A 25,551-nucleotide genomic window follows, 5' to 3' on the forward strand; every position below is an offset into this window, starting at 1 on the left:
GTAATGAGCTAAGGTTCACTACCCTCGCCCTGCCTGCTGCTCGGGCTTTGCTCCTGTCTTTGCTTCGATTTGAGCTTTTGCCTGTAATTACAGGAATACCTGGAGCTCCAGGAAAGGAGTCTGGCTTAGTTTATGCACAGGGTGGATACAATAACAGGTCCCAAAAATCACAATTCTCTCCAGTAATTTTGGAAGTGCTTTGATCTGTGCCTGTGGAGTGCAGGGCTTTGGCTTCACTATTCTTCTGTTGTTCTTTCTGGACAATGATTCTTTATTTCTTGCCCAGAAATCAGCCACAGGTATTCTTAAAGGCACTTCCCTATTGTAATTACCTTTTTTACACAGAACTCTGTGTGTGCTTTGATGTACATCTCAGATCCTGGGTTCTTCTACAAGTATTTAAAAGTGTACTGTGGCAGGAAAAGTCCTAACAAACCAATACAGGCTGTAGATGAATTGAGGAATTAGGAGCAGAAGCTGCATTGTCCAGCTGGAAATGTGGAATTCCTTGGCCATGGGTTGCCCCAAGGTGTCCTTTCTCTGGGGAGGGGGATTTGTGGGTTCAGGGGGGACACCCTGAGGAGGAGCCAGGGCTGGGCATCGCTCCCTGAATTACCTGGGGGCTTTCAGAGCAGTTCCAGTAATTCTGGTGTAGATTTGAGTCAGCACTAGGGAAGAGCAGTGATGTTTTCATGTTACAGCACATCTTCTGGTAAGTGCTTTTTCAATTCATAATTCAGTAATTTATGAACACCACTGGAAATTCAAACTCAATAGCAGAGTCTTTCTGCTGTTCCCAGTTGTGGGTGGAAGTGGATCTATTTATTGTCTCGTGTGTGATGCTATTTTCTGGCTTTGCTGTATTATGTTCAGTGTGTTCTGGGGGATGTTCAGGGGAGGCTGCTGATTAAATAAGCTGATGTAAAAGATCACGAATTTGCCGTGGCTTTGGGAGGAAGGATCCTTAAGCCGGGAGACGGCTGCAGGAATGTAGTGAGGGGGCTCATTGAGGTGTCAGAAAGGAGCCCTCCTCCAGCTCAGGATGTAACAGGATGTTCCTGCAGGGAAGCTGTGCCTCTCCCTGAGCACTGCTGGCTGCACCTCTCCCCCTTTTGGGGGTTTTTCTTGTTCTTTCTGAAGGATCAAAGGAGGGATTTGGTTAGCAGCTGTTGGCAGTGCCTGGGTTGCACTGTGGTCATTTTGGTGCCACCCCTGTGCAGGGGGAGCAGGGGACTTCAGAGAGGGATTTTGTCTGCCCAAATGCTGCAGAACTGCAGAGAAGAAATCCTCAGAATAACTATTCCAACTCAGAACACTGAGTTGGAAAACCAGAATTTTCAGCTATTCTGGTTTAGAATTTTCAGCTATTCTGGTTTAGCATTTTCAGTAGTTTACCAGTGTGTGTCCAAGAGCGAACAGAACTCGGCTGAAGTGTTGGTTCATCCTCAGAATGAGCACTTGAGTGTCTGAGAAGAAGGCAGAAAATTGCATTTTCTCATAATAATCAAAGTGAACTCCTCCTAGGAGTAACATTTCCAAGCAGTAGAAATGCTTCCACCAGTTAGCATTTCAGGTATTGAGCAGGAAATAAAAACGATGGGCGGCTGTGTGGGACCATCCGGGCTGGAGCAGGGTGAGATAAATCCTGTGCTTCCCCTCCCCAGTAAAGTGCAGCCCCCACAGCTCTGGGCTGTTCGTCCCCACCTGGTTCCACAGCCCTTGGAAGCTGCACTGTGCAATGTTCCAGCGCATTTTGGATCAGCGTTGCCTGCAGTGCCCCTGCTCACTGCAGGGAATTGTACACCCCACACTCACATCTGTCCCGACATCAGCCCTGGCAGCTGGGGTTGGAGTGGAGGCACCCAGATTAGCAAGCGGTTGCTTTGGATTGAGTGTAAATGCAGAGTAATAAGAAATTAATTGTTTGAATGTTGAAATTCTCCGCTCGCTGATGATGAATTTTGGAGCGATTAGTTTTAATTGCAAGGTAAATAGACGAGTCTTTGATTGCATACTGAAGAATTTTAATTGCATTGAACTCAGGTATACTTGGAGCTGTCATGTTCAGGGCAAGAAGTGTTTGAGTCCCTGGCATTGTTTAATCCAGCTATTAAAAAAACTAGTTGGATTAAACAGCAGTTGAACGTTGGAGTAAAAAAGCAAATTGATTATTACTTCTTTCAAAACCTAAAGCTTTCCTCTTGCTGTTGATCACTCACTTCTTTAGCTCCCTGTGGGCACATCAAATACCTTGAATCTAAAACAATTTCCAGCCCTTTTTTCCCTAAAGTGTTACAGATCAGTGCTCTTCAGCCAGTCTGGGTACAGCAGTTGGTGTTTCGTGGTCTTAAAGTTTGGTGATGTTTGTGTTAAGGTCTCTAAGGTTTCTGTATGTTGAAATTGAGATATCTGTGTTTGTGAAAACATTTGGAAGTCTCTGAAGGAGGGAAGGGAAAGGAGAGGAGAGGTGGTGGCCTGTTCTGGTTATGGCTTCAGGATCAGTTGTAGGGTGTTGGTGTCTCGTTAATCCTTTGGAAAGGGAAATGGGGATGAGTGAAATGACCAAGTGATGTTCAGGAGCGTAAGGACAGCCTGAGGCAGGGCTGAGCTCCCACAGAAGAGAAATGGGGCAAGGAGATCATTGGGAAGCAATTTCAGAATCCTAGAATTGTTTAGGTTGGAGAAGACCTTTGAGATCAAGCCCAGCCACCAAGACAGCACTGAACCATGCCCTGAATGCCACATCTCCACGGCTTTTATTCACCTCCAGGCACAGGGACTCACCCACTTCCCTGGGCAACCTGTCCTAGTGCTTGGCAACCCAGGTTTTATTTCTTGCTGGTTTTGTTGTTGCTCCAAGGCTTTCACTTCTGTTCCATCTCGCTGTGCCCCGTGCCCACCACCGTTACTCAGCGTTTTCCGCTGGGGAAGTGGAGGAGCCCAGCAGAGTCCTGCTGTGTTTCGGTTCCCCGTGAGGTTGTGGGTCACTGACCCTTGGCTCAGGGTCAGGAGCCTCCTGAGGGTTTGTCCAGTTTGCTGCTAAATCATTGATCAGGGAGGCTCGTGGAGGAACATTCAGAGAAAGCCAAATCCCTGTCCTGACTGCTGGAAATTCTTGTGCCGCTCTGGGGGCTCTGCCCGGGTGTCCTCCCCGGGATTTTGTGGCCGGGCCGCTTTGCGTAAACCCGGCGGAGGCGTGGAGTAACGGGGGAGTAACCGAGGAGTAACCAGGTGCTGCCTCCCGCCCTGCCCTTGTGTAAGCGTGGGCTGGGAGCAGTTACACAACGGGCAAGTACAGAAAGAGTATAAAAGTGCTCCTGGGGGATGAATGTCTGCATCCTCCAGGCCGCTGCTGCTGCTGCGGGAGCGCCTCCGAGAGCTCGCTGCAGGTTTGCCTTGCTGGGGATGGTTGCCAAAATCCAATTGGTTTGGTGTCAGCATTATGAAATAGGAAACTTATAAAATGTCTGTTTGCAGGTGTTAATAACTAACTTTGTGTGTCTTGAAGTTTTGAGGGCTTAATTTCTCATTTTAAAATTGCTATCACTGTAAAAAGAGATATTTACCATTTCCAAAGTATTTGCTTTTTTTCTGTCTATCTGTAAACTTTGCTTTCCTTTTAATCTTTAAAACGGGAAAAATTTATATGATAGTTATGTAGCAAAAGAGATTTTAAGGAAGCTTGAGCACAAAAGGTTAGTTTCTGAAAGTTTATTTATTCCAAATCCTAATGAGTGATGCTAAATGGAAGTGTTTATTTCAAACAAGTCTCACTGATAACTCAGTGTAAAACTCCTCAAATCTGGCATCAGTGGCTGGGATGGTGTTGATTACTGGGCTCAAGCTGTTCCCTTTCCAAAGGAGCCACAGGGATGCCTCAGCCCTTGGGAAGGAGCTTCACATCCAGAGCTGAAAAATTGGCACATTACCTCGATTTACTTAATAAATGGAATTTTCCCTGGATGAGTCTCTAACTCCACCTTTGTTTTAACGTGATTAAAGTCTTGGAAAGAAGCGAGCTTTCATCAAAGTGCCAAGTCCAAGTACAAAGCAGGCTGAGAAAGGAGCCAGTGTGAGCTCAGGTTGCTTTGAGGGCCATGAAGGAGCTTAACGAGCTGTGCATTAATATTGGTAATAACAGCGAGGTATTGGAATCCCCAAATTATTAATTCTCCCCAGGGACACCATAAGGACTCCATAGCATTATAAATAATCAAATTACTGTGTGCCATACACTGAGGTGTGCTGAGCTCCAGGGCAGTGAGACCGAATTTAAATTTTATTTACCGTGTTCTTTGGAATTTCATCATCCCTGCCCACTGGAGGGCTCTCCGGGAGGGTGGCAAATGCAGTGCACAGAATTTGGGCAAAACTGCTGCTTTTGGGCCAACAAAATGGGAATAATGGGGTGAAAGATGAGTGGGAGCTGCTTGGCCAGCAGTGTTCTGATCAAACAGGGTGACTGATGCTGCAAACAGCCAGTTTGGTTTAGAATCACCTGTTCTGGTTTAGAATTTTCACCTGTTATGGTTTAGCATTTTCAGCTATTCTGGTTTGGAATTTTCACCTATTCTGGTTTAGAATCACCTATTCTGATTTAGAATCAGCTATTCTGGTTTAGAATCACCTATTCTCATTTAGAATTTTCACCTAGTTTGGTTTAGAATTTCCACCTATTCTGGTTTAGAATCCCAGCCTAGCCATGCTCTCAGTTAATAACTTGACTAACCAAACCTCAGTTTTTGGAAGCTGTGAGATCCTTTGGCAGGCACCTCATTCAGCTGGATTTGAGTCCCCTTCTCAACAAGCTCATTCACACATGGAGTTAATGAGATTTAGCTAATGTGCTTTAAATACGTGGAAGGTTTGAGCTCGGCATAACTTTGCTGCTTAGCTTTGTGTAGACTTGCCCTAATAACGTTGGTCAGTTATTAAAGTGCCGCTCTGGATGGCAGTCAAAATACCATCTACTTAAAAATTCATTAGTGCCTCCAAAGAAAGAATTTGTTTGTGCTTTGAAGAGCTGAAGCGAGAAGCTTCTTAAAGTGCCCATCAACTCTTTTTAAAGCCTAAATTGAGTTTTTTAGAAGTCTGATGTTGGGAAGTTTGGGTATGTGGCAGCGTTTCGTTTGTCTCTGCAGCAGGTAAAGATGAACTGTGTGGTGTTAGGTGCCCATCAGTACTTTTTAAAACCTAAATTGAGTTTTTTAGGAGTCTGATGTTAGGAAGTTTGGGTATGTGGCAGCATTTTATTGTCTCTGCAGCAGGCAAAATGAACTTTGTGGTGTTGGGTGAAATTTGGAGTCTGCTTTCCTTGTTGTGGATGTGGTTCAGTGCAAGGGGAAATCTAGGAGCAGTTAGGATGTGGTGGTGGCATTTCAGTGCAGCTTCAGTAGGTGGGAAGGAGCTGGAGAAGTCCCTGCTAAAGATAAATTAGGAGAGAGGTCCCTGCTAAAGACAAATCAGGAATTTCCTGGGACCAAAGAGAAGAGGCCTGCTCCAAACTCCCTGAGATAAAAACTCCCTCCAAGACTGAAGCAGGAGGGGTGGCTTTTACGCCAAGAGAAAATGAAATGTGTGGGTTCTGGGCACCTTCTTCACATGTGTGAGATGGTGAAAAATGCCCTGGAAGGCAGAAAAAACACCTTTGAGGCACTCCCTGCACGTGTGGACAGCGGGTGGGAGCTCTCAGGTGCCCCATCCAGGCACAGGTCTGGGATGGAGCAGTTGGATTTGTGGCTGTGGCTCTGCAGACAGGACTTGGATTGCATCCTTTGAGTATTTGTTGAGCTTTTTTCACCTGGGCGATGAGAGGTTTGTGGAATGTTTTTGACTGGGGAGAGCCTTTTTTCCTAGGAAAACACGCAGCACCTTTGGGCGCCTGTGAGCAGCAAAGTTCTCTTTTAAAGGCAGTCCGTGTCCCTTTGCATGTCTGCTGCCAAAAACACAATCTCACACCTTGGCTGCGTTCAAACACATCCTGTGAGTCCCAGAGGTGCCAAACACCTGGAGGTGCCAGGGAGGTGCTGAAATTCCAGAGGCGCCTCAGGAGGGACAGATGCTGGCTGAGCATCATCTCTGCTTGCAGGAGAAAGTTGGTCTGTTCACACCAGCCTGACATCTCATTAAAATAATAAATTGATGATGGTAATTAAGCAGCGACCTTAATTTGATTCTAATCTCCTTCGTGGGTGCAGCAGCCGCAGGATTTTTGGCTCCTCAGCCGTCTGTGACAGCCAGGAAGGTCCTGCTTGGCTGTGCCACCTCAGGAGCTGTGACATGGTGACATTTGTCACCACATTCCTTGTGCTTCCTTTGGGAATATTTCCCGTGTGCAGCAGGGAAGGGCCACCAAATCCAGGCCAGGGATTGTCTGAAGGGACAGGGAAAGTCTGAATTATTTTGGTTGTCATGGGTGTGGGAATTTAGGATCCAGCTGGAATTCAGCCTTTGTGGTTTTAGAAGGGTTTTGGTTTGAGTTTGGCAAATAAGGGAACACTCAGGGCTGGTTTCGCTTTGGAAAAACTGTAGTTTTCAGGGCTGGCAGTCATGGGGGAGCCTGAGCTTCCTCCAGAGGGTTAAACTCCAGGTCTGCTCATTGCAAATGAGCTTTACAGCAGCGCTGCCATGTCCTGGGCATGGCCATGGCCAGTCCTGCTGCTGCCAGGCCAACAGCACCTGGCAAAGCGTTGACCCTTCTAAGAGAGTTAAAAAACCCCAAATCAACCCAAAATGAGAGAAGAACCCCAAAACTTCCCAACTGCCTGGAGGTCAGGTGGCCTTTGTTTTTGCCAGGCTCTGGATTCAAATATTGATGTTGAAAGCCTTGAGCAGGGCAGGGAGGAGCTGCCGCAGCATAAATCTGATCCAGGGAATATTTTGGGTGTGCTTCAGCCCAAAGCTGCGTGCAGTGCTTTGAAAGGAAACAGTGCGTGCAGGGCAGGTGTCAGTGTCCCACTCCTGTGGGGTTCATGGCCACTTTTCCTGCCAGTAAACTCTTCATGTCTGTCTGCACCTTCTGTCCTGCCCAGTTAACCCTTGGGGCTGCTGAAAAGATGATAAAAAAGGATTTTTACTGACTCACAGGCAGTTGGTACCTGGGGAAGTGGGAGCTTTTCTGGGGCAGATTTTCCTGTAGGAAAACCTTTGTGCTGCAGTGCATGTTTTTATTTGTGGTGGTGGTTCCAGGGCAGAAACTTGCAGGGATAAAAAAGAGCATTTAAACAAATTATAGATCTCCAGATCTCTGATGGGTTTTATCCTTTTTCCACAAGCTTTGAAACACATCCTGGTTTGTTTAAAATGCAATAGCAGCAACCTTGGCAAAGGGAAGGCGTGGAGGGTGGTCCTGGGAGCATGAGGAGGGGATGTTGTGTCACACCAGACCCTGCCACCTCTCCTGTCCCCTCCTGGTGGCTCTGGGGCTGGAGGAGCTTTGTGCTGATGTTGGAGGTGCAGGGTGGCCTCTCCCTGGCCAGGAGGCTTTTCCTCCTGAACTTGCACCTTTGTGTAAGCCCTAATCTTATCTGCAGCTCTGTAAAGGCCTGGCCTCTCCTGGCCTTCTGTGTTGAGCACAGGTGTGCTCTGCTCTGGGGTGATCCATGTGGGAAGGGAGTCCTGGCAGAAATTCCACTTCCAGCTTCCCATTGGACCCCAGCCTGCAGGTGATGGCTTGTGCTGAGTGTACCTGCCCGTGCTCAGTGGGCTTTATCTCTTTTGTGTTATCTCCTTTGTGTTACCTCTTTTGTTTTATCTCTTTCTCCAGGACTTTTCAGCTCCCCAGCAGCTGGGTTTGCTCTGGAGGGCTGTAAAAACTGACTCATGTGGTGGGAGCTGATAAGGAGTGATCTCTGAGAGAGCTTCGGGCCGCGGCATGGTTTATCTTCTCCTCTCTGACACTCCTGATTGCAGAATGAGAGCATTCCAGAGCCCTCTGACGGTCCTCTGCGCCATTCAGTGCAGTTTTAATTGCTGGGGAGCAGCAGGAAGAGCCGGGAGATTCCTCCTGGTTTGTCCTGGAGCAGCCCCTGGTGACACGAGCCCTCGCTGTCCTTGGGAAGGCAGCGCTGAGGGTTCTGCCTGCCGGCTGGCACTCGTCTGTCGGGGAATTGTTATTTCAGCTCTGGGCCTCCCCTGGACCCAAGGCAGGCTTTGCTGTCCTGGTGCAGGTCCCAGGGGTTCTGCCTGCCGGCTGGCACTTGTCTGTCGGGGAATTATTTCAGCTCTGGGCCATCCCTGGACTCAAGGCAGGCTTTGCTGTCCTGGTGCAGGTCCCAGGGGTTCTGCCTGCCGGCTGGCACTCGTCTGTCGGGGAATTATTTCAGCTCTGGGCCACCCCTGGACCCAAGGCAGGCTTTGCTGTCCTGGTGCGGTTCCCAGGGGCTGCTGAGTGCCAGGGCACCTCAGAGCAGGTCCTGGCAGCTCCCCTGGCTCGCTTTGGTGTATTGGTCCTGGCTGAGGGAGGTGTCCTGCTGCCCTTTCCCTCCCCGGTGTGAGGAACTGCCGGACCCAGCCTCGCCCGTCTCCACCTCTGATTTCCTTGGAGGATGCAACGCGTCTGCGCCGGCAGAGAAAGGCAGATTCTCCTCTCCTTGTTCTTGTGTGCTAGGGAAAAAAATAAATCCTCATTGTTCTGTGAAAGCAAACAGAAAAACCCTCCAGAAATCCCAGCCTGGTGCCCCCAAACCTTTAGCCTTTAAGCAGTACCTGTCTCCTCCGCCCTGAGCTGCTCTGTGAAAATGGACATTACAGTTTTTTTCCAGAGCAAGACATTGAGTGTTCAAACCAGCCTTCTCCTTCAGTCTTCAAGTGAGAACTAATTAATTACGTGCCTTAATGTTTACACTCATAAACAAATCGTAACTCTGATTTGCAGGCACTGCCTTCCATTCCATGTTGATTTAATTAATGCTTCCAGGGATCCCAGTGCCCAAATTGTCGTTTTTATGGAACTTTTCGGGAGATACCTCCATTGCTGTGAAAGTTTTAATGTTTCTTTCACTTCAAGGAGCCAGAGTTTTCCAGCAAATGGGCAATTAACAGCTATTAAGGGGTTCTAAAATATTAGTATTCATATATTAGTACAGTCCTGAATTGCCCTCAGCAGAAGAGTCTTTCTCAAGTTCAGTTATTATTGCAATTACAGTAGACAGGAGCTGCTGGCATTTCCTGAGCACCATCTGGAAGGGGAGACTTCAGGAAAAACCCAAATTCTGCCTCTTTTTTTCCAATCCAGACCTGTATTTGAGTGTCCATGAGCTGTATTCCACCTTAGGGTTCAGCTGAACCCATCATTAACTTGCTTTTGAATTCACACCAGTGTGAGTGGGTTCTGTTGCCTGGATGGGTGCAGAAAATTCCACTTTTTGTGCCTTTCAGGAGCTATTTTTGCAGGTTCTGTCCTGTACTTTCACCTGTACCTAACCTGATTTCACCTGCAGGTGCTGGCAGCTGCATTCTGTGTTTAAAGCTCAGTAAGCACAGGCTGCAAAACTTGGATTTTCTGTGTGTCCCTCTTCTTCATAAGTTTGGGTGGTATTGTGTAATTGGATAAAAAAGTCCACATTGCAGACTTGGAGTGATCAGTTATTGGGTTAAAAGTAAAAATAATTTGAGTGCCATTTCTTAATTGAATAGAAAGAGAGTTCACCATTCTGTGGCTTGTTAGTAGAATGCTGTAAAACTCAGGACTTGTAATGGAGATGAGAAATAATAAATATTTAAATCTGAATGTGAACTATCATCTCAAGTGCCTTTAACAGAAGTAAAGAGGCCAAGAACCAACATATGGTGAGGAACAAACTCAGGACCCTCAGATGATGAACCTGACTCGTTTTCCTCCTAAAAAAACCTTCAGATGACGAGCCTGACTTATTTCCCTCCTAAAAACTCCGATTTCTCCCTTCCCTCCTAGGAGCTGTTGATGGGAAGGACACGCTGATGTCCCGGCTGGATTACTGAGCTCCTCAGTGACTCCTGGAGCTGCTGCTGCTGCTGCTGGGAAAAGGAGCTGTCCTTTGTTCTTGGCCTGTCCCAGAGGCACCTCCTGGGTGCTGCATGCAAGTCCTGGACGTGCTGGACACCATGGGGATTGGCAAGAACACCACGGCCAAGTCGGTGGAGGCAGGAGGGGGCTCCACGGAGGGCAAATACGAGGATGAGTCCAAGCACCCCACCTTCTTCACCCTGCCTGTGAGTGAGCCCTGGGCAGGGAATGATGCTCCAGGTGTACAAACCCTTGGTTTCCATGGGCAGTCAGTGACAAAACTGTGAATATTTGTGTGTAGCACAGCCAGCCCTGCTGTGTGTGCTCATTCCCAGGACATGGAGCTCCCCATGGTCAGAGCAAATATGAGGATGAGTCCAAATAATGCTCCAGTAATGCCCCAGGTGTACAAACCCTTGATTTCCATGAGCAGTCAGTGACAAACTCTGAATATTTGTGTGTAGCACAGCCAGCCCTGCTGTGTGTGCTCATTCCGTGTTCCCAGGACGGGCAGCTCCCCATGGTCAGAGCAAATATGAGGATGAGTCCAAATAATGCTCCAGTAATGCCCCAGGTGTACAAACCCTTGATTTCCATGAGCAGTCAGTGACAAAACTCTGAATATTTGTGTGTAGCACAGCCAGCTCTCTGTGCTCTCTGTCCCTGCTGTTACAGAAGTGATGCCTTGCCATGCTCCTCATGTTCTCTGACTAAATGTCAGAGGCACATCTCAAGCACCCACAGAGAAAATGATATATGAGGTGTGATGGCAGAGGAAATGTTGATTTTAACTTCACCTATTTCTGTTTTTGCTGCTTTTTAAGGTGGTGATAAACGGTGGAGCCACGTCCAGCGGTGACCAGGACACAGAGGACACAGAGCTGATGGCCATCTACACCACAGAAAATGGCATAGCAGAGAAGGTACTGGGGCTGAATTCATGTGAAACAGGCTGCCTGGGGCTCTCCTGCTGTTGGGAGCTCATTTTTGGTGCTTTCCTGTCCCAGAGCTGCTGACTTGCACATCCACATCTCCCCAGGCACTTCTGCCCTCGTGACTCCTGGTCACACACTGTGGGTGCAGCACTGGGGCCATGACTCAGGAAGTGGTGGGAGCAGTTCATGCCCTTGGGTGGGATTTTTCCAGCTTTTTTTCTCCATTCTTTCGTTCCCTGGGTCTGTTCAGGGATGATCCTGCAAGCTGAGATGGTGTGAGTCTGAGCTTTGTTTAAAAAAAGGATGAGGATTATGCTAAACTGAACTTCCAAAATGTTTAGTCCAACTGGTTGTTTTTGTCTCTGAAAAAGCCTCAGCCTGACCCAAGTGTTTCAAATGTCCTGATTGAAACAGGAACAAAACTCCTGGCTCCAAGCAGGGACACCATGATGCTCCTTCCTTCAATCCATGGTTTCTTTGGGTTGTTTTGGTCTCTGAAAAGCCTCAGCATGACCCAAGTTTCTCAAATGCCCTGATGGAAACAGGAACAAAACTCCTGGCTCCAAGCAGGGGCACCATGATGCTCCTTCCTTCAAGGCTGTGGTTTCTGCTGGGGCAGGGATGACACCAGGGGATGCGGTTCATGTTTTCTCTCCTGAATTTCAGATTTAAACCATCCCCTGAGCAGCCAGAGGTCTGTCAGGGCCTGGAGCCTCCCAGCTCAGCCTGCCCAGGTGCCCCACTCCCGTCCCCACACTCACATTTCATGGGCAGCTTTTTGTTACCTCTCAGAGGTTTGAGGGCTGGTGTTTGGAGCATGCTGGGGCTGGAGTGGAGAGGCACAATCTGATAAAAGCCTCGAGCCAGAGGTGTTGGGGTGAATTGTGCAATGAGATAAGCCATCTCCAGACACCTCAGTGTTCCTGCTTTGCCCAAGCTGTGCTTCCCTCCCTCCCAGCTGGCATCAGAACTGGGGGTGATGGAGAATAATTCACCTTAGAGAGACCTGGAGCTGTAGAGGAAGCATTTCCCCTGGAGTTAAAGCTTTGCTGTGGCTCCCAGTGCAGTAACAGGGTGGGCAGCCTTGGCACAGGTGCCCAGAGCAGCTCTGGCTGCCCCTGGAGGTGCCCAATGCCAGCCTGGAAGGGGCTTGGAGCACCCTGAGACAGTGGAATTGTTGTTTTCATTGTTGTTTTCTCCAGAAATCTCAAAAAAAGCCCTCAACCCACAGCCTAATCCAAAATAAACCCCTCAGTCAGCTAAACCATCACCCCGTTCCTTCCCTCATGGCAACAAACCAGTTCTGGCTTCTTTTGCTATTTTAAATTTGTAGGATATTGTTTAATAATAAATCCAAACCTACCCCATAGGACAGAAAATGAAAGATACAGTTCCTGAATGTATGGGAACTGTTCAGCACGTGAAAGGAACGTGTGGAGTGGCACTGGGCCCTGAGGTCCTTGCAGCCCAGCCAGGGCAGGGCCAGGCTGGACATTTTTTAATTTATTTGGGAGGAATTTTCCTCTGGAAAGGGTGGTCAGGGGTGGGAAGGGGCAGTGGTGGAGTCCCCATCCCCAGAGGTGTTAAAGTTGGAGATGGGGTTGGTGATGCCCACGGTGGTGCTGCTGGTCGGAGCTGGGCATCTGAGAGGGCTTTTCCACCCTCAGCCATTCCCGTGGCTCAGATCCCTGATTTTATTCACATGGTTTTTTTAGAGAATTGGGTCAGGAGAGAGTTTGTTCCTTTTTCAGCCCGTGGAAGGCTGTCACTGGTGCTGCAGGAGGGGAGAGCATTGCCCCAAGTGCTGTCAGGAGTTCTCTCAAATGAATTCCTGTATTCTGCATTTCTGCTGCAGCACCCTCAGCGCTGTGCCCGCTTTCACCCCCCAAATGTGAATTTCCCCAGTGGATTTGTCCTCCCAGCAGCAGGCTGGGGTGGGAGGGCAGTGCCAGGCTCACTTTGGCTGCTGGCCTGGCAGGTGGCACCGAGTGCAGCCCAGCCCAGCCAAGCCCTGGCTGTGGTGGGCATTTTTGGAGAAGTGGAGCCCATTTGGGGCAGTCACGAGTCTGGCAGAGCTCCCAGGCTCTGTGTGAGGCAGCTCCACGTGGGCTCACAGCGTCCCGGGCTGGATTAGGGCACAGCAGCTGTTGTGTAAGGTAATTTTTGAGCTGCTTGCTCTGAAATTACAACATCTGATACTTCCTCCTGCTTCTGTTGTTGTGCTGGGCATTTGGAGCGTTGTGGGTTTGTTCTCAGGAATTCCCAAGCCAGATTCCACTTATTTGTGACAGAGAAATGGCAGAGCTGGCCCTTGTTTCACTGGGGTGTTGATGTGTGAATGGCTGTGCTCACTTCTCCATTGGCACTGGCAGTGGATTCCTGTGGGAATTGAAATTCCTGGGGGAATTCTGCCTGGCTGGTGGAAATTGGTTGGGGATTAATTTGGGTGTAATAAATAATCAGCATTTTTCCTGACTGCATAAATGAGGGGGAAGAAGGGAAATGATGAATTCTTTGGCTAAAAGCGGTTAACCAAGATGAAACTGGGTAAGAGCAAAGCAGGGAAGCAATTATCATAATGAGGATTTATTTTAGCCAGCGATTTTGGTCTCTGGTGCAAGGGCAGAGCTCTTCTCCTTAGTTCCAATTCTTCCCTGTCTTCTTTTTCTGTTTGTTTTTGTGGTTTTGGGGTTTGGTGGGGTTTTTTAACAGCTTTGTCATGCTGAATCCATTTTTGGGCACCTTTTGGCTGCCAGATCAGTTCTGTCAGAAATCAGCAATTATAAATAAATAAGCAGGGAGTGTTCAGAAGGGAACGTGCTGGCTACAAATTCAGGAGCTGGATGGGAAAGGCTTTGAAATTGTCACAAACCAGAGCTGCTGAAGCAGCCTGGGGGCTGAAATTCCCTTTATTCTGTGCAGCACTAACCTGCTGTGCCCCTTGTTCCTGCAGAGCTCCCTGGCAGAGACCCTGGACAGCAGTGGCAGCTTGGATGCCCAGAGGACTGACATGATTTACACCATTGAGGATGTTCCTCCCTGGTACCTCTGCATCTTCCTGGGCTTGCAGGTACGTCCCCAAGCAGAGGCAGCTTTTGCTTCTGTGGCTTCCAAATTTATTGAGGATTTTCTGTGCAGGTCATTGTGTTTGTGAGGTTTATCCTTCTCCACTCTCACCTGTTTGAGGAAGGTGTTGGGAGGTTTCTTCTGAGGCTGATCACACTCAGATCATTGCTCCGGGAATGATTTTGAAGGAGATGTTGGGAGGTTTTTTTCTGAGATTGTTCACACTCAGATCGCTGCTCTGAGAATGATTTTGAAGGTGTTAGGAGGTTTCTTCTGAAGCTGATCACACTCAGATCACTGCCTTAGGAATGATTTTGAAGGAGATGTTAGGTTTTTTCTCAGGTTGATCAGACTCAGATCACTGCTTTGAGAATGATTTCAGTTTTCAGCTCATGCATTTGTGAGAGTCACTCCAATATTTATTGAGTTAAAAGCTGCTGTTGGTAAATGAAGTGAGCAGAGGCTCAGTGGAGACCCTCACAAGGGACATTGGGCACCGCTGGAGATAAAAATGGGGAGATACAAGGGTTTAGACCTGAAATAGTGAATATTAAAGCTGCTGCTGCAGTTATTTCAGTGCTGAGAGCATCACCCTGCACCTGGCTTGCCCTTGGAGCACGAGCAGGTGCTTCCTGCAGCTCAGCCACTGCTCCAGTCCCACCTCCTCCCTTCCCTCTGCAGTGGCAATAACATCTGGCCCGCAGGAATGCTGAGAATCTGGTAACCTCTGTGAAGGACCTTGAGACCTCCAAACACATTCCAAAGCATCCTTTTCCTTGCTGCCTTTTCCTCAAGGACAGGCAGTTCTGTAGGAATTCTGTTTTCACTTTTGTGTGGAGTTTGGTGAAAATTTGTTGGGTTTGTTTTGCTTTTGGTGTACCCGGGTGGAGGAAGAGTCGAGGAGTCCTCTGTGTGTGAGCAGGGGATGTGAGCCAGTGTGAGTGGAATTATTTCTGGGCTGGAGGCTGCTCTCAGCACTGCTACCTGGGTGCCTCCTCAGGAGAGCGGGGTGTTCCAGGGGCCTGGGATCCCCCAGAAATCGCAAAAATCAGAAACGAGAAAATCAGAAATCTCCACGTGGGGATCATGAGAAGCACTGAAAGCAAAGCTCTGGGAAGGGGAGCTCTGCTGGGGGTTCAGAGGCAGGAACAGAAGCTGCTTGATTTATTAAAAATGTGGATATTGATCTAGTACTGATACCCAGCTGTGATGGACAAGAACTCTGACAGTTTAGAGTTAGAAAGTGTGTGTTTGTTGTGGGATAGCTCCCAAACACACACCCAATTTACAGGTGATTACAGAGCGCTTTTATCTATACAAATATTGAGTACCCAAAGTAGAAATACATATTCATGGCTTTGGTACATCCCATTCCCAATAAGGATATTGATCTGGTACCAATATCCAAAAACTCTCTAACAGTTTAGAGTTAGGAAGTGTTTGTTTATTGTGGGATAGCTCCCAAATACACACCCAATTTACAGGTGATTACAGAGCCCTTTTATCCATACAAGTATTGAATATCCAAAATACAAATGCATATTCATAACATTGGTACATCCCATCCCCTGCTCCATATCGTAATTAGTTCAAAAGCCATTAAGCATGAGCAGTTTGTCCCTTGAAATGGGTCCCTTTGATGGTGAGGGGTCCCAAAATGAGGAAGTAAATGAAACCTTCCTCCTTCTGACCTTTCTGCCTTTTCAATGCAAATATGACAAATGAACGCTTGGTAGAACTCCCCTGTTTTCAGCTGGTTTCAGAAGAGAGGAGGCCTCCAATTGTCCTATGTTCCTAAAAACAATTGCCTTATGTTCCTAAAAGCAATTGCCTTATGTTCCTAAAAGCTATTTATCAATTCCTATATTCTTCTATAAGAATATATTCTTATAATTCTGTATTATCAACCCAGCTAGCCATACATTATGTTGACAAGCAGTCAATTATTAGTTAACTATTACAGCATAACTTCATCAAGACCTACCCATTTGTTTTGATTAACTCCCACAAAGCTTATCTCCGACTAAAACCTCAGCTCCCCTAAGATCCCTAAACTCCTCTAAGTGCGTGTCTGATGCTGGGGACGGGCTGGAAGGACGGTTTGCAGCACTAACCCTGTGCCCCCAGCACTACCTGACGTGTTTCAGCGGGACCATCGCCGTGCCCTTCCTGCTGGCCGATGCCATGTGCGTGGGCTTCGACCAGTGGGCCACCAGCCAGCTCATCGGGACCATCTTCTTCTGCGTGGGCATCACCACCCTGCTGCAGACCACCTTCGGCTGCAGGTGAGCCTTAGGACAAAAATTCGGGGGTTCCCAGGACAGAGAAGGCAGGAGTGTTCTGGGAGAGGAGCAGTTCATTCACACACCTTGGAAAAGAGGGGCTGACTCTGGTGGTTTTAATTTAATTTCTGCTCCAGACCACCTTCGGCTGCAGGTGAGCCTTAGGACAAAAATTCGGGGGTTCCCAGAACAGAGAAGGCAGGAGTGTTCTGGGAGAGGAGCAGTTCATTCACACACCTTGGAAAAGAGGGGCTGCCTTGGTAAAGAGGGGCTGACTGGGGTGGTTTTATTAATTTCTGCTCCAGACCACCTTGGGTTGCAGGTGAGGGCCTGGGCACAGAAATTTGTTGGTTTCCAGAAACACAAAACCAACAGCAGCAGAGCAGCAGTTAGGGTGAGCTTTTAGAAAGCTGCTTCCCAAAAAAATGTGGATCTGAAATAACACAAGGCATCCCAGGAGTGAGAAAATCCAGCAGGGAGAGGAAACAAGGTGGAAGTGTTCCTGGGAGAGCAAAAATTCATTCACACACCTTGATAAAGAGGGGCTGACTGTGGTGGTTTTATTAATTTCTGCTGCAGACCACCTTGGACTGCAGGTAGGCCTGGGCACAGGCAGAAATCCTGCTTGCCACTAGAAAATTCCACATTTTTAAGGATTTAGTTAAGAGCCAGAATCTTTAGGTGGTTGAGTTACCTTTGCTTCACTTTTTCCTTTGGGGGAAAAAAAAACCCTTCCCTCTATTTCTTTTGTCTTACTGGACTTAGGAGTTCACTCCTCTGTCTCGAAAAGTTCACTCTGATGGCAAAACAACAGAGTGGAAGCTGTTGCAAAAGCAAACTTTCTTTCCCCAATGTATTTTCTTTAAGTAAAGACTCCCCAAGTCAATAATCTTATTTCCAGTCTGGCTGGCTCTTTGTGCTGTAATCATAAATCCTCATGTACCTTGTCTGGAAGTTTGTCATATTTGGGTTTTTTTCCTCCCTTAATAATCTTGCGTTTTTTTATCACTTACTAGAGGGGGATTTGGGGCTCATCCAGAGAGAAGGGTGCCCAAAATCACAGAGCCAAAATTACAGAATTTTGAAATTCTCTGTTCTTTCTGTGTAATCCCAGCCCTGCCCTCCACCCTGCTGGGATTTTTCCCTTTTCAGTGGCTCCCAACTTGCATTGTACTTACATTTTCATATCCCTGAAGGCCAAATTGTGTTTGGGTCTTAAAATAACTTGTGTTTGGGGAGGAAATTTCCACGCTGGGATGTTTTATAACTCTTGCCCATGTGATGGGGGGTTTATGTAAGGCTGGGAATGGGATACAGCAGCTCAGGCCTCTCAATGAGATTTGCAAGTATTCATTGGCAAGTCTGTCAACTGCAAAGTATTTCAGCAAATAAAGGTTTCAAAAGGTCAAATTCCATGGTTTAAGGGTTCTTAAAGATGGATTTAGCTCGATTACGGGGTGGAGTTGGGGTAGGTTGGGTACCCAGACCAGTTCTAGGAATTCCAGCTATTCCCTGGCTTGTGCAGTGAGCCCCAGCTCTGGCAGGGGTTCATTAGTGGGTAATTAGCGGCGCTGAGGTAATTCAGCGCACCTTTAATCCCCGCCAGGGTGGCAGCTCTGCTGCTGTGCCCTGCTCTGGCTCAGCTTTCTCACATCTGTGGGACATGGGGGCCCAGTGAGACATTTCCAGGTGCCTTTGCCTGCAGAGAAACTCCTCTCTTCACTCAATCCGTGCCAGAACGGAGCAACTGGATGGCTTAGACATGGAATTGAAATGAAAACCCCACTCAGGAGCTTTGGTGCTTCAGCTGGCTGGCACTGAGTGGCTGCCTTAAAATCTGTAAGTCACTCCCAGACTGCAGCTGTCACCTGAGGAGGGGACGGAGCTTGCTTGACTGATTTTGAACAATTTGTTTGAGAAAACTTAAATTACTCTTTTTTTGCCTGGCTTAGGGGGAGAATCCCCACTGTTTTGGGAGTTAGCTGTGTCACACAACAGTGGAGCAGGGCCAGGTGCTGGGGTGTGGTTTCCCATCCCTGGGCTGGTGTTCCATGGGATGCACAACAGCCCAGGCTGGCAGCAGTGAGCTCAGCCCTGGAGAATGCGTTTGCAGCGTGTGCTTACCAAACCTCTGAGGGGGCTGTGTAGGTGGGATGGAGCAGTAGCAGCTTGTTCCAGGTATTGCAGCCCTGCCACGGGCACCAGCTCTGCCTGATGGGCTGAATCATCCTGAGCCACCAGCCCTGGCTTCCTGGAGCTGGCATTTCTGCATGGGGGAGCTCCCAGGGGAGTTCTGTCCAGCCAGCCATGCTTGGATGCCTCATGGAGTTCATGAAGTTTGAGTTTATAATGCAGCTTTCAACATTTGGTGGCTTTGAAGTTGCCCAGACTGCTCCTGCGAACTTCCCAACTCCATTAATAACTGGTTTGATCTTTCCTGTGCTCTCTGTTCCACATTTCCCCCCACGCCTCTCCTCCTGTGAGCATTTTCTGATCTTCACCTGAACAGTTCTTTTTCCTGCCCTCATTCCCTGTGTCACACCTCGGGATTTCCCGTTAAGGGGATCTCCTGGCAATGCATTCCTGTCAGTATCTGTGGAATAGTTCAGAGTGCATCTGCAGTTTAGTAACCTTGGGATATTTGTTACACAAGGTGCAGTGAGGTCAGCAAATTCATACGTGGTGCAGGTAGATCCTCTTCAGATCTCTCAGATCTTTCGGGAAGTATAAACATCAATGCTAAGAATGTCATCTTGAAATTCTTGTGGTGTTTGTATTTATTGGTGGCAGGCACTGGGAACATCTAATCTGCTCCCATCAGCCCAGCAGTTATTGAGACATGCACTCCAAAATGAGTGAGCTCAGAGTCATGCACAGGGGAGGGATGGAGCCTGCAGGCTGCAGCTCCAGAGAGCTGGGAGGGGAAGAACTGCAGCTCCAGAGAGCTGGGAGGGTGAAAACTGCATCTCCAGAGAGCTGGGAGGGTGAAAACTGCATCTCCAGAGAGCTGGGAGGGAAAAACTGCATCTCCAGAGAGCTGAGAGGGTGAAAACTGCATCTCCAGAGAGCTGGGAGGGAAAAACTGCAGCTCCAGAGAGCTGGGAGGGGAAAAACTGCAGCTCCAGAGAGCTGGGAGGGTAAAAGCTGCATCTCCAGAGAGCTGGGAGGGTAAAAGCTGCATCTCCAGAGAGCTGGGAGGGAAAAACTGCAGCTCCAGAGAGCTGAGAGGGTGAAAACTGCATCTCCAGAGAGCTGGGAGGGAAAAACTGCAGCTCCAGAGAGCTGGGAGGGGAAAAACTGCATCTCCAGAGAGCTGGGAGGGTGAAAACTGCATCTCCAGAGAACTGGGAGGGTGAAAACTGCATCTCCAGAGAGCTGAGAGGGTGAAAACTGCATCTCCAGAGAGCTGGGAGGGAAAAACTGCAGCTCCAGAGAGCTGGGAGGGGAAAAACTGCAGCTCCAGAGAGCTGGGAGGGTGAAAACTGCACCTCCAGAGAGCTGGGAGGGTAAAAGCTGCATCTCCAGAGAGCTGGGAGGGTAAAAGCTGCATCTCCAGAGAGCTGGGAGGGAAAAACTGCAGCTCCAGAGAGCTGGGAGGGGAAAAACTGCAGCTCCAGAGAGCTGGGAGGGTGAAAACTGCATCTCCAGAGAGCTGGGAGGGAAAAACTGCAGCTCCAGAGAGCTGAGAGGGTGAAAACTGCATCTCCAGAGAGCTGGGAGGGAAAAACTGCAGCTCCAGAGAGCTGGGAGGGGAAAAACTGCATCTCCAGAGAGCTGGGAGGGTGAAAACTGCATCTCCAGAGAACTGGGAGGGTGAAAACTGCATCTCCAGAGAGCTGGGAGGGAAAAACTGCAGCTCCAGAGAGCTGGGAGGGGAAAAACTGCAGCTCCAGAGAGCTGGGAGGGTGAAAACTGCACCTCCAGAGAGCTGGGAGGGTAAAAGCTGCATCTCCAGAGAGCTGGGAGGGTAAAAGCTGCATCTCCAGAGAGCTGGGAGGGAAAAACTGCAGCTCCAGAGAGCTGGGAGGGAAAAACTGCACCTTTACCTCAGTGTCCCCCTGTGTCCCTGTGCTGCTGTCACACCTGCCTGGCCACTGCAGTCACTCCAGGCAGGTGCTGTCAGCTCTTTGCCTTGCGAAGTCTTTGTGTTTCTCTGTCTGGTTGTTTTTGGTGAGAAATCCTGTGATTTCCCAGTTTAATAGCTCAGCACAGGGCGGTTTGAGTGGCCACCCCACAGGATGTCACCATCTCTCCTCTCCTCCCCAGGTTACCCCTGTTCCAAGCCAGTGCTTTTGCGTTCTTAGCACCTGCCAGAGCAATTCTCTCCCTGGAGAAGTGGAAGTGCAATAACACAGGTAATTGTTGTTTATCCTTTATGTTTAGGTGTTGTTTAGGTGACAAATGGCCCAGCTCACCTGGAGTGCAGCTGCCAGAGCCTCTGATGTAAAAACTGGGAGTAAAGAGCAGGGAATATGGAAAGCCTCTCTTTTTACAGTGTTCAAATATCTGCCACAGAAGATTCCTGAAATTGTCCTTGTGGAGTTCAGTTTCTGGGAATTTTTTAATATAAAAACGTTGACAAAGGAGCTGTAACTGTGGCATGAAGTAGTTCTTGTGCTCCATTTGCATTCTGCAAATGTTCCTTCCCGGAATGTTCCAAATGTTGGGAAGCAGCGAGTCCAAGCGAGCCCTTTGAAGTGGTGAGTGGGAGGGAGTTTGAGCAATGAGCAGCATCACCTCCAGACCAGGGTTTTCCCCTGCTGGAGTCATACCTGACAGGTTTTGACAAGATTGGGATGTTCTTTTTCACTCTCTTCTCTGCTGCTGTTGTCATCCTGGGAGGTTTGAGCTTCAGAGGGAAGAGATTCTGGTTGGGATGGGAGCTTTGGCTTCAGCTTGGACTGGGAATGATTCTGGCAGTTTTGTGTGTTCAGTGAGGGGTGGTTATTCAGTACCAAGGCTGTGGGCAGTGGGAAGCAGCAGCACAGGCAATAATCAGGCTGCTCACTCCTGACTGGAGCCCTTACCAGGGCTCCTTTGGACTCTGATAATTTAATTTCTATTATTTGGGTGTTTATACATATCTGATATCGCATATTCAAAATGTGATTAACACCCAGCTTGGTGAAATAAACTCTGACATCCCTGGGTGGCAAAGCCATTTCCCCAGGACTGCAGATTGTCACAAAGAGCTTTGCTCATCTTCCTCCTGAGCCCTTCCCCCCCCAAATTCTCACAAAGAGCTTTGCTCATCTTCATCCTGAGCCCTTTCCCCTCCCAAATTCTCACAAAGAGCTTTGCTCATCTTCATCCTGAACCTTCCCCTCCCAAATTCTCACAAAGAGCTTTGCTCATCTTCATCCTGAACCTTCCCCCCACCAAATTCTCACAAAGAGCTTTGCTCATCTTCCTCCTGAGCCCTTTCCCCTCCCAAATTCTCACAAAGAGCTTTGCTCATCTTCCTCCTGAACCTTTCCCCTCCCAGAGCTGCCAGTGGGGCTGTCCCCAGGGCTCAGCTCCTTCAGTGAGTGACCTGCACTGGGGAGCAGCAGGAGTTTGGGATTGCTGGGGTGCAGCTGAGTAATTCCCCACTGGAGTGGGGAGGGAACTCCTGGCTGACCTTCCTGTCTGGAAATCAGGGCATTTTCCTGTTGGAACCCTGGTTGCTGGGAATTTTGGAGCACAGGGAGAAGTGAGGGGTTGGCTGTTTGCCTTCATTTGAGCAGAACTTGCTCTCTCCGTGAATTTGGGGCTCCTTTATCAACCGCAGCCTGGGGAGGGGTTTGGTTTGTGTGGGACGGGGCAGAGTGGCTGGGCAATAAAAGAAGCCCCTGTTTTTTTTGTCTCTTTGGAAGATGTAACAGTTGCAAACGGAACAGCAGAGCTGCTGCACACGGAGCACATCTGGTACCCCCGGATACGAGAGGTAATGTGGGACTTGCCTTTTGCTGTCACTCTCTCCAGCTCCAGTTAAGTTCCTCACTTTATCATCTGTGTGTTCTTGTCTTTAAGTTGGTGATTTCTTGTTTCACTGCGATCTCCATGTGAATATATCCCTTTGCTCATTTCATGGAAGTCTTCATCTTTTCCACCTGTTCATTGCTGGACAGCAAATACCAGGAGTTAGTTACCACATCCCAAAAGCCGTGCAGTGAAATGCTCGAGAGAGACGAAAACTCTTCTTGTAGCCTTGATTTGTGCAGCAGTTCAGCTGCTGCCAGGCCCCTTGCTGCTGTCCCTGTGCACTGGGGCTGCTGAATCTGCACTTAGGAAATCTGGTTCCTTCCCAAGTGTTTAAGTTGGAGACTCTTGTGAAAAGAGGTCGATTCTCCCCCAAAGACTTGTGAGATACCTGCAGCTCCTTCTCCACCCTCAGCACTGCAGTGTGAAGTCGTGGTGCCCTGCAGGGCAGGCTGAGGGCTGTGCCACGCCAGGGTGGCAGGTAGAGTAGTCCAAATGAAGGCGTGTGTCATGGAATTGATCTCCCATCCCGTTGCTTTGGGCTGCCGACTTTTTCTTAATTAAAAACAACCCCTCTCTCTTCCCCATGTTCAAACCATAGCTACATCCTGCCAAGAGCCCTGCAGCCAAGAGGGCTGACAGTCTCCTGAGACCACAACGCTGCTCTAATCCAGCTTCTAAGGAGCACTTGTGACCAATGCAGCACACACTCTGCCCCTAGGAGCTAGGAGCATCACCTCGTGGCGCACCAACCCTTGCCGTTCGATCTGAGAGCTTAAAGGTTAGCCTGGACCCCAGGTCTCCTGTCTGACAGTGTGATGTGCTTTCCACACAGCTTCCAGACTGGCCCACTGGTCTGTTGTGTAATAGTTTTGTGGAGAAAACCATAAGTGTTATGCTTAAAGCGATAAGTCACTTAAACATAATGAGCTGTTTTATGACGGGAAAAAAAAAAAAAAAATTGCTGAGTTCTTCTGTGTCACTGAATTCTTTTAACTGCAGTTTGTAATCCAGAGCAGAAAAACAAAAGGCGTTTGGCTGTGGCTGTCAGATGGCACTGAGCTGGCTCTCTGCCCTGTTGTGTGTTCAGATCCAAGGTGCCATCATCATGTCCTCGCTGATCGAGGTGGTGATCGGGCTGCTGGGGCTGCCCGGGGCCCTGCTGCGCTACATCGGGCCGCTGACCATCACCCCCACCGTGGCCCTCATCGGCCTCTCGGGCTTCCAGGCTGCAGGGGAGAGAGCTGGCAAGCACTGGGGCATCGCCATGCTGTGAGTATACCCCCGGGGGTGCCTGCTGGGCACGCGGGGTTTGGGCTGCTGGGGGAGAGCTGGGGGCGGCTGGGCTGTGATGGCGTGGAGAAACACCGTGAGGAGAACCAAACACCATGAGAAACACCATGAGAAACACACACTGTGAGAAACACTATGAGAAACACACACTGTGAGAAACACCATGAGAAACACACACTGTGAGAAACACTATGAGAAACACACACTGTGAGAAACACTATGAGAAACACACACTGTGAGAAACACCATGAGAAACAAACACCATGAGAAACACACACTGTGAGGAGAAACACACATAACAAACACCATGAGAGCCAAACACCATGATGAGGAACGCCATGAGGAGAACCAAACACCATGAGAAACACCATGAGAAACACACACTGTGAGGAGAAACACACATAACAAACACCATGAGAAACACCATGAGAAACAAACACCATGAGCAAACACCATGAGAAACACCATGAGAAACACACACCGTGAGAAACACCATGGGAACCAAACACCATGAGAAACACACACTGTGAGAAACACCATGAGAAACAAACACCATGAGGAGAAACACCATGAGAACCAAATACCATGAGAAGCACACATGAGAAACACCAGGAGGAGAACCAAACACCATGAGAAACAAACACTATGGGAAACAAAAACACCATGGGAACCAAGTACACTATGAGGAGAAACACATGAGAACAAAACACCACAAGAAATACCATGAGAAACAAACACCATGGGAACCAAACACCATGAGAAACACGATGAAAAACAAACATCATGAGAAACAAACACCACGAGACCCAAACAGCATGAGAACCAAACATCATGAGAAGCGCACATGAGGAGAAACACATGAGAAACACCACAAGAAACAAACACCATGAGAAACACACACCCTGAGACACAAACACCATGACAAATATACACTATAAGAAACAAACACCATGAGCAGCAAACACCATGAGAATCAAACACCACGAGACCCAAACACCCTGAGAAACACCCACCACGAGACACAAACACCATGAGAAACACACACCGTAAGAAACAAACACCATGAGAAACACCCGGAGCCTGAATGAGGTCAGCTCATCCAGAAATGTGGGAATCAGGACAGAGCAGCTCAGGGCAGTTGCCTGGAACTCTTCCCTGTAAGGAAATCCTTCCCTGGGAGGGTGGGGTGGCCCCAGAGCAGCTGTGGCTGCCCCTGGATGTGCCCAAGGCCAGGCTGGGCAGGGCTTGGAGCACCCTGGGGCAGTGAAAAGTGTCCCTGCCCATGGCTCCTTCATGGGCCTGGATGGGCTTTAAGGTTCTTCCAACCCAAACCATTCCATGGTAATGCGGGTTTGAGCAGAGAGGAGAGGACAGTGGCCAAAAATTAGGTGTGGAGAGCAGAACTTTATAAAGGAGGAGCCACTGTCTGGGTGGAGTTCAGTGCTGTAGGAAAGGTGATTTAACAGAACACCCAGAGGGATGAAATGCAGTGAGGAGTTTGTATTTCTGGGCTGGCATTGCTGATTCCTCTGCTACAGTTCTATTGAAACCCCATTTTGGGGAGAAAAGAGAAACAGCTCCATTGAAACCCCATTTTGGGGAGAACAGAGGCTGAAACAGCTCCATGTGAAACCCCATTTTGGGGAGAACAGAGAAACAGCTCTATTGCAACCCCATTTTAGGGAGAAAAGGGGCTGAAACAATCCCATTGAAACCCCATTTTGGGGAGAAAAGAGAAACAGCTCCATTGAAACCCCATTTTAGGGAGAGCAGAGAAACAGCTCTATTGCAACCCCATTTTAGGGAGAAAAGGGGCTCTATTGAAACCCCATTTTTGGGGGAGCAGACGTGAAGCTCCACACCCGGCTGTGCTGGCTCTGGGAGCAGAGGAATGAATGCCTTGGTGAGATCAGATTGTGATCTCACTAATCTGTTTGCACAGTGCTTTGAACATGTAAAGTATTCTGTAAGTGCAGCTTATGATTTAAAGGGCTCTTGAATTCTGTTTTGTCTTGCATGTTGGCATCAG

At 48.6% G+C, this 25,551-nt stretch overlaps 1 protein-coding gene across 2 annotated transcripts in view; it reads left to right on the plus strand.

Moving 5' to 3' along the window:
- Positions 1–25,551, plus strand: part of SLC23A2 (solute carrier family 23 member 2) — a 51,503-nt gene that overhangs the window by 10,083 nt on the left and 15,869 nt on the right. The window contains exons 1-8 of one of the 2 annotated variants that reach the window (XM_059490728.1): positions 3,338–3,389; positions 9,914–10,191; positions 10,810–10,908; positions 13,874–13,990; positions 16,114–16,271; positions 20,535–20,623; positions 22,124–22,194; positions 23,320–23,501. In XM_059490728.1, coding sequence (XP_059346711.1) covers positions 10,057–10,191; positions 10,810–10,908; positions 13,874–13,990; positions 16,114–16,271; positions 20,535–20,623; positions 22,124–22,194; positions 23,320–23,501 — 851 coding nt within the window. In that variant the 5' untranslated portion in view covers positions 3,338–3,389; positions 9,914–10,056. Of the gene's footprint in view, positions 1–3,337; positions 3,390–9,913; positions 10,192–10,809; positions 10,909–13,873; positions 13,991–16,113; positions 16,272–20,534; positions 20,624–22,123; positions 22,195–23,319; positions 23,502–25,551 lie in introns of those variants that run through there. The other variant, XM_059490727.1, reaches the window with a different exon arrangement.

This window comes from Ammospiza nelsoni, chromosome 30 (genome assembly GCF_027579445.1).
Source record: "Ammospiza nelsoni isolate bAmmNel1 chromosome 30, bAmmNel1.pri, whole genome shotgun sequence".
NCBI lineage: Eukaryota > Metazoa > Chordata > Aves > Passeriformes > Passerellidae > Ammospiza > Ammospiza nelsoni.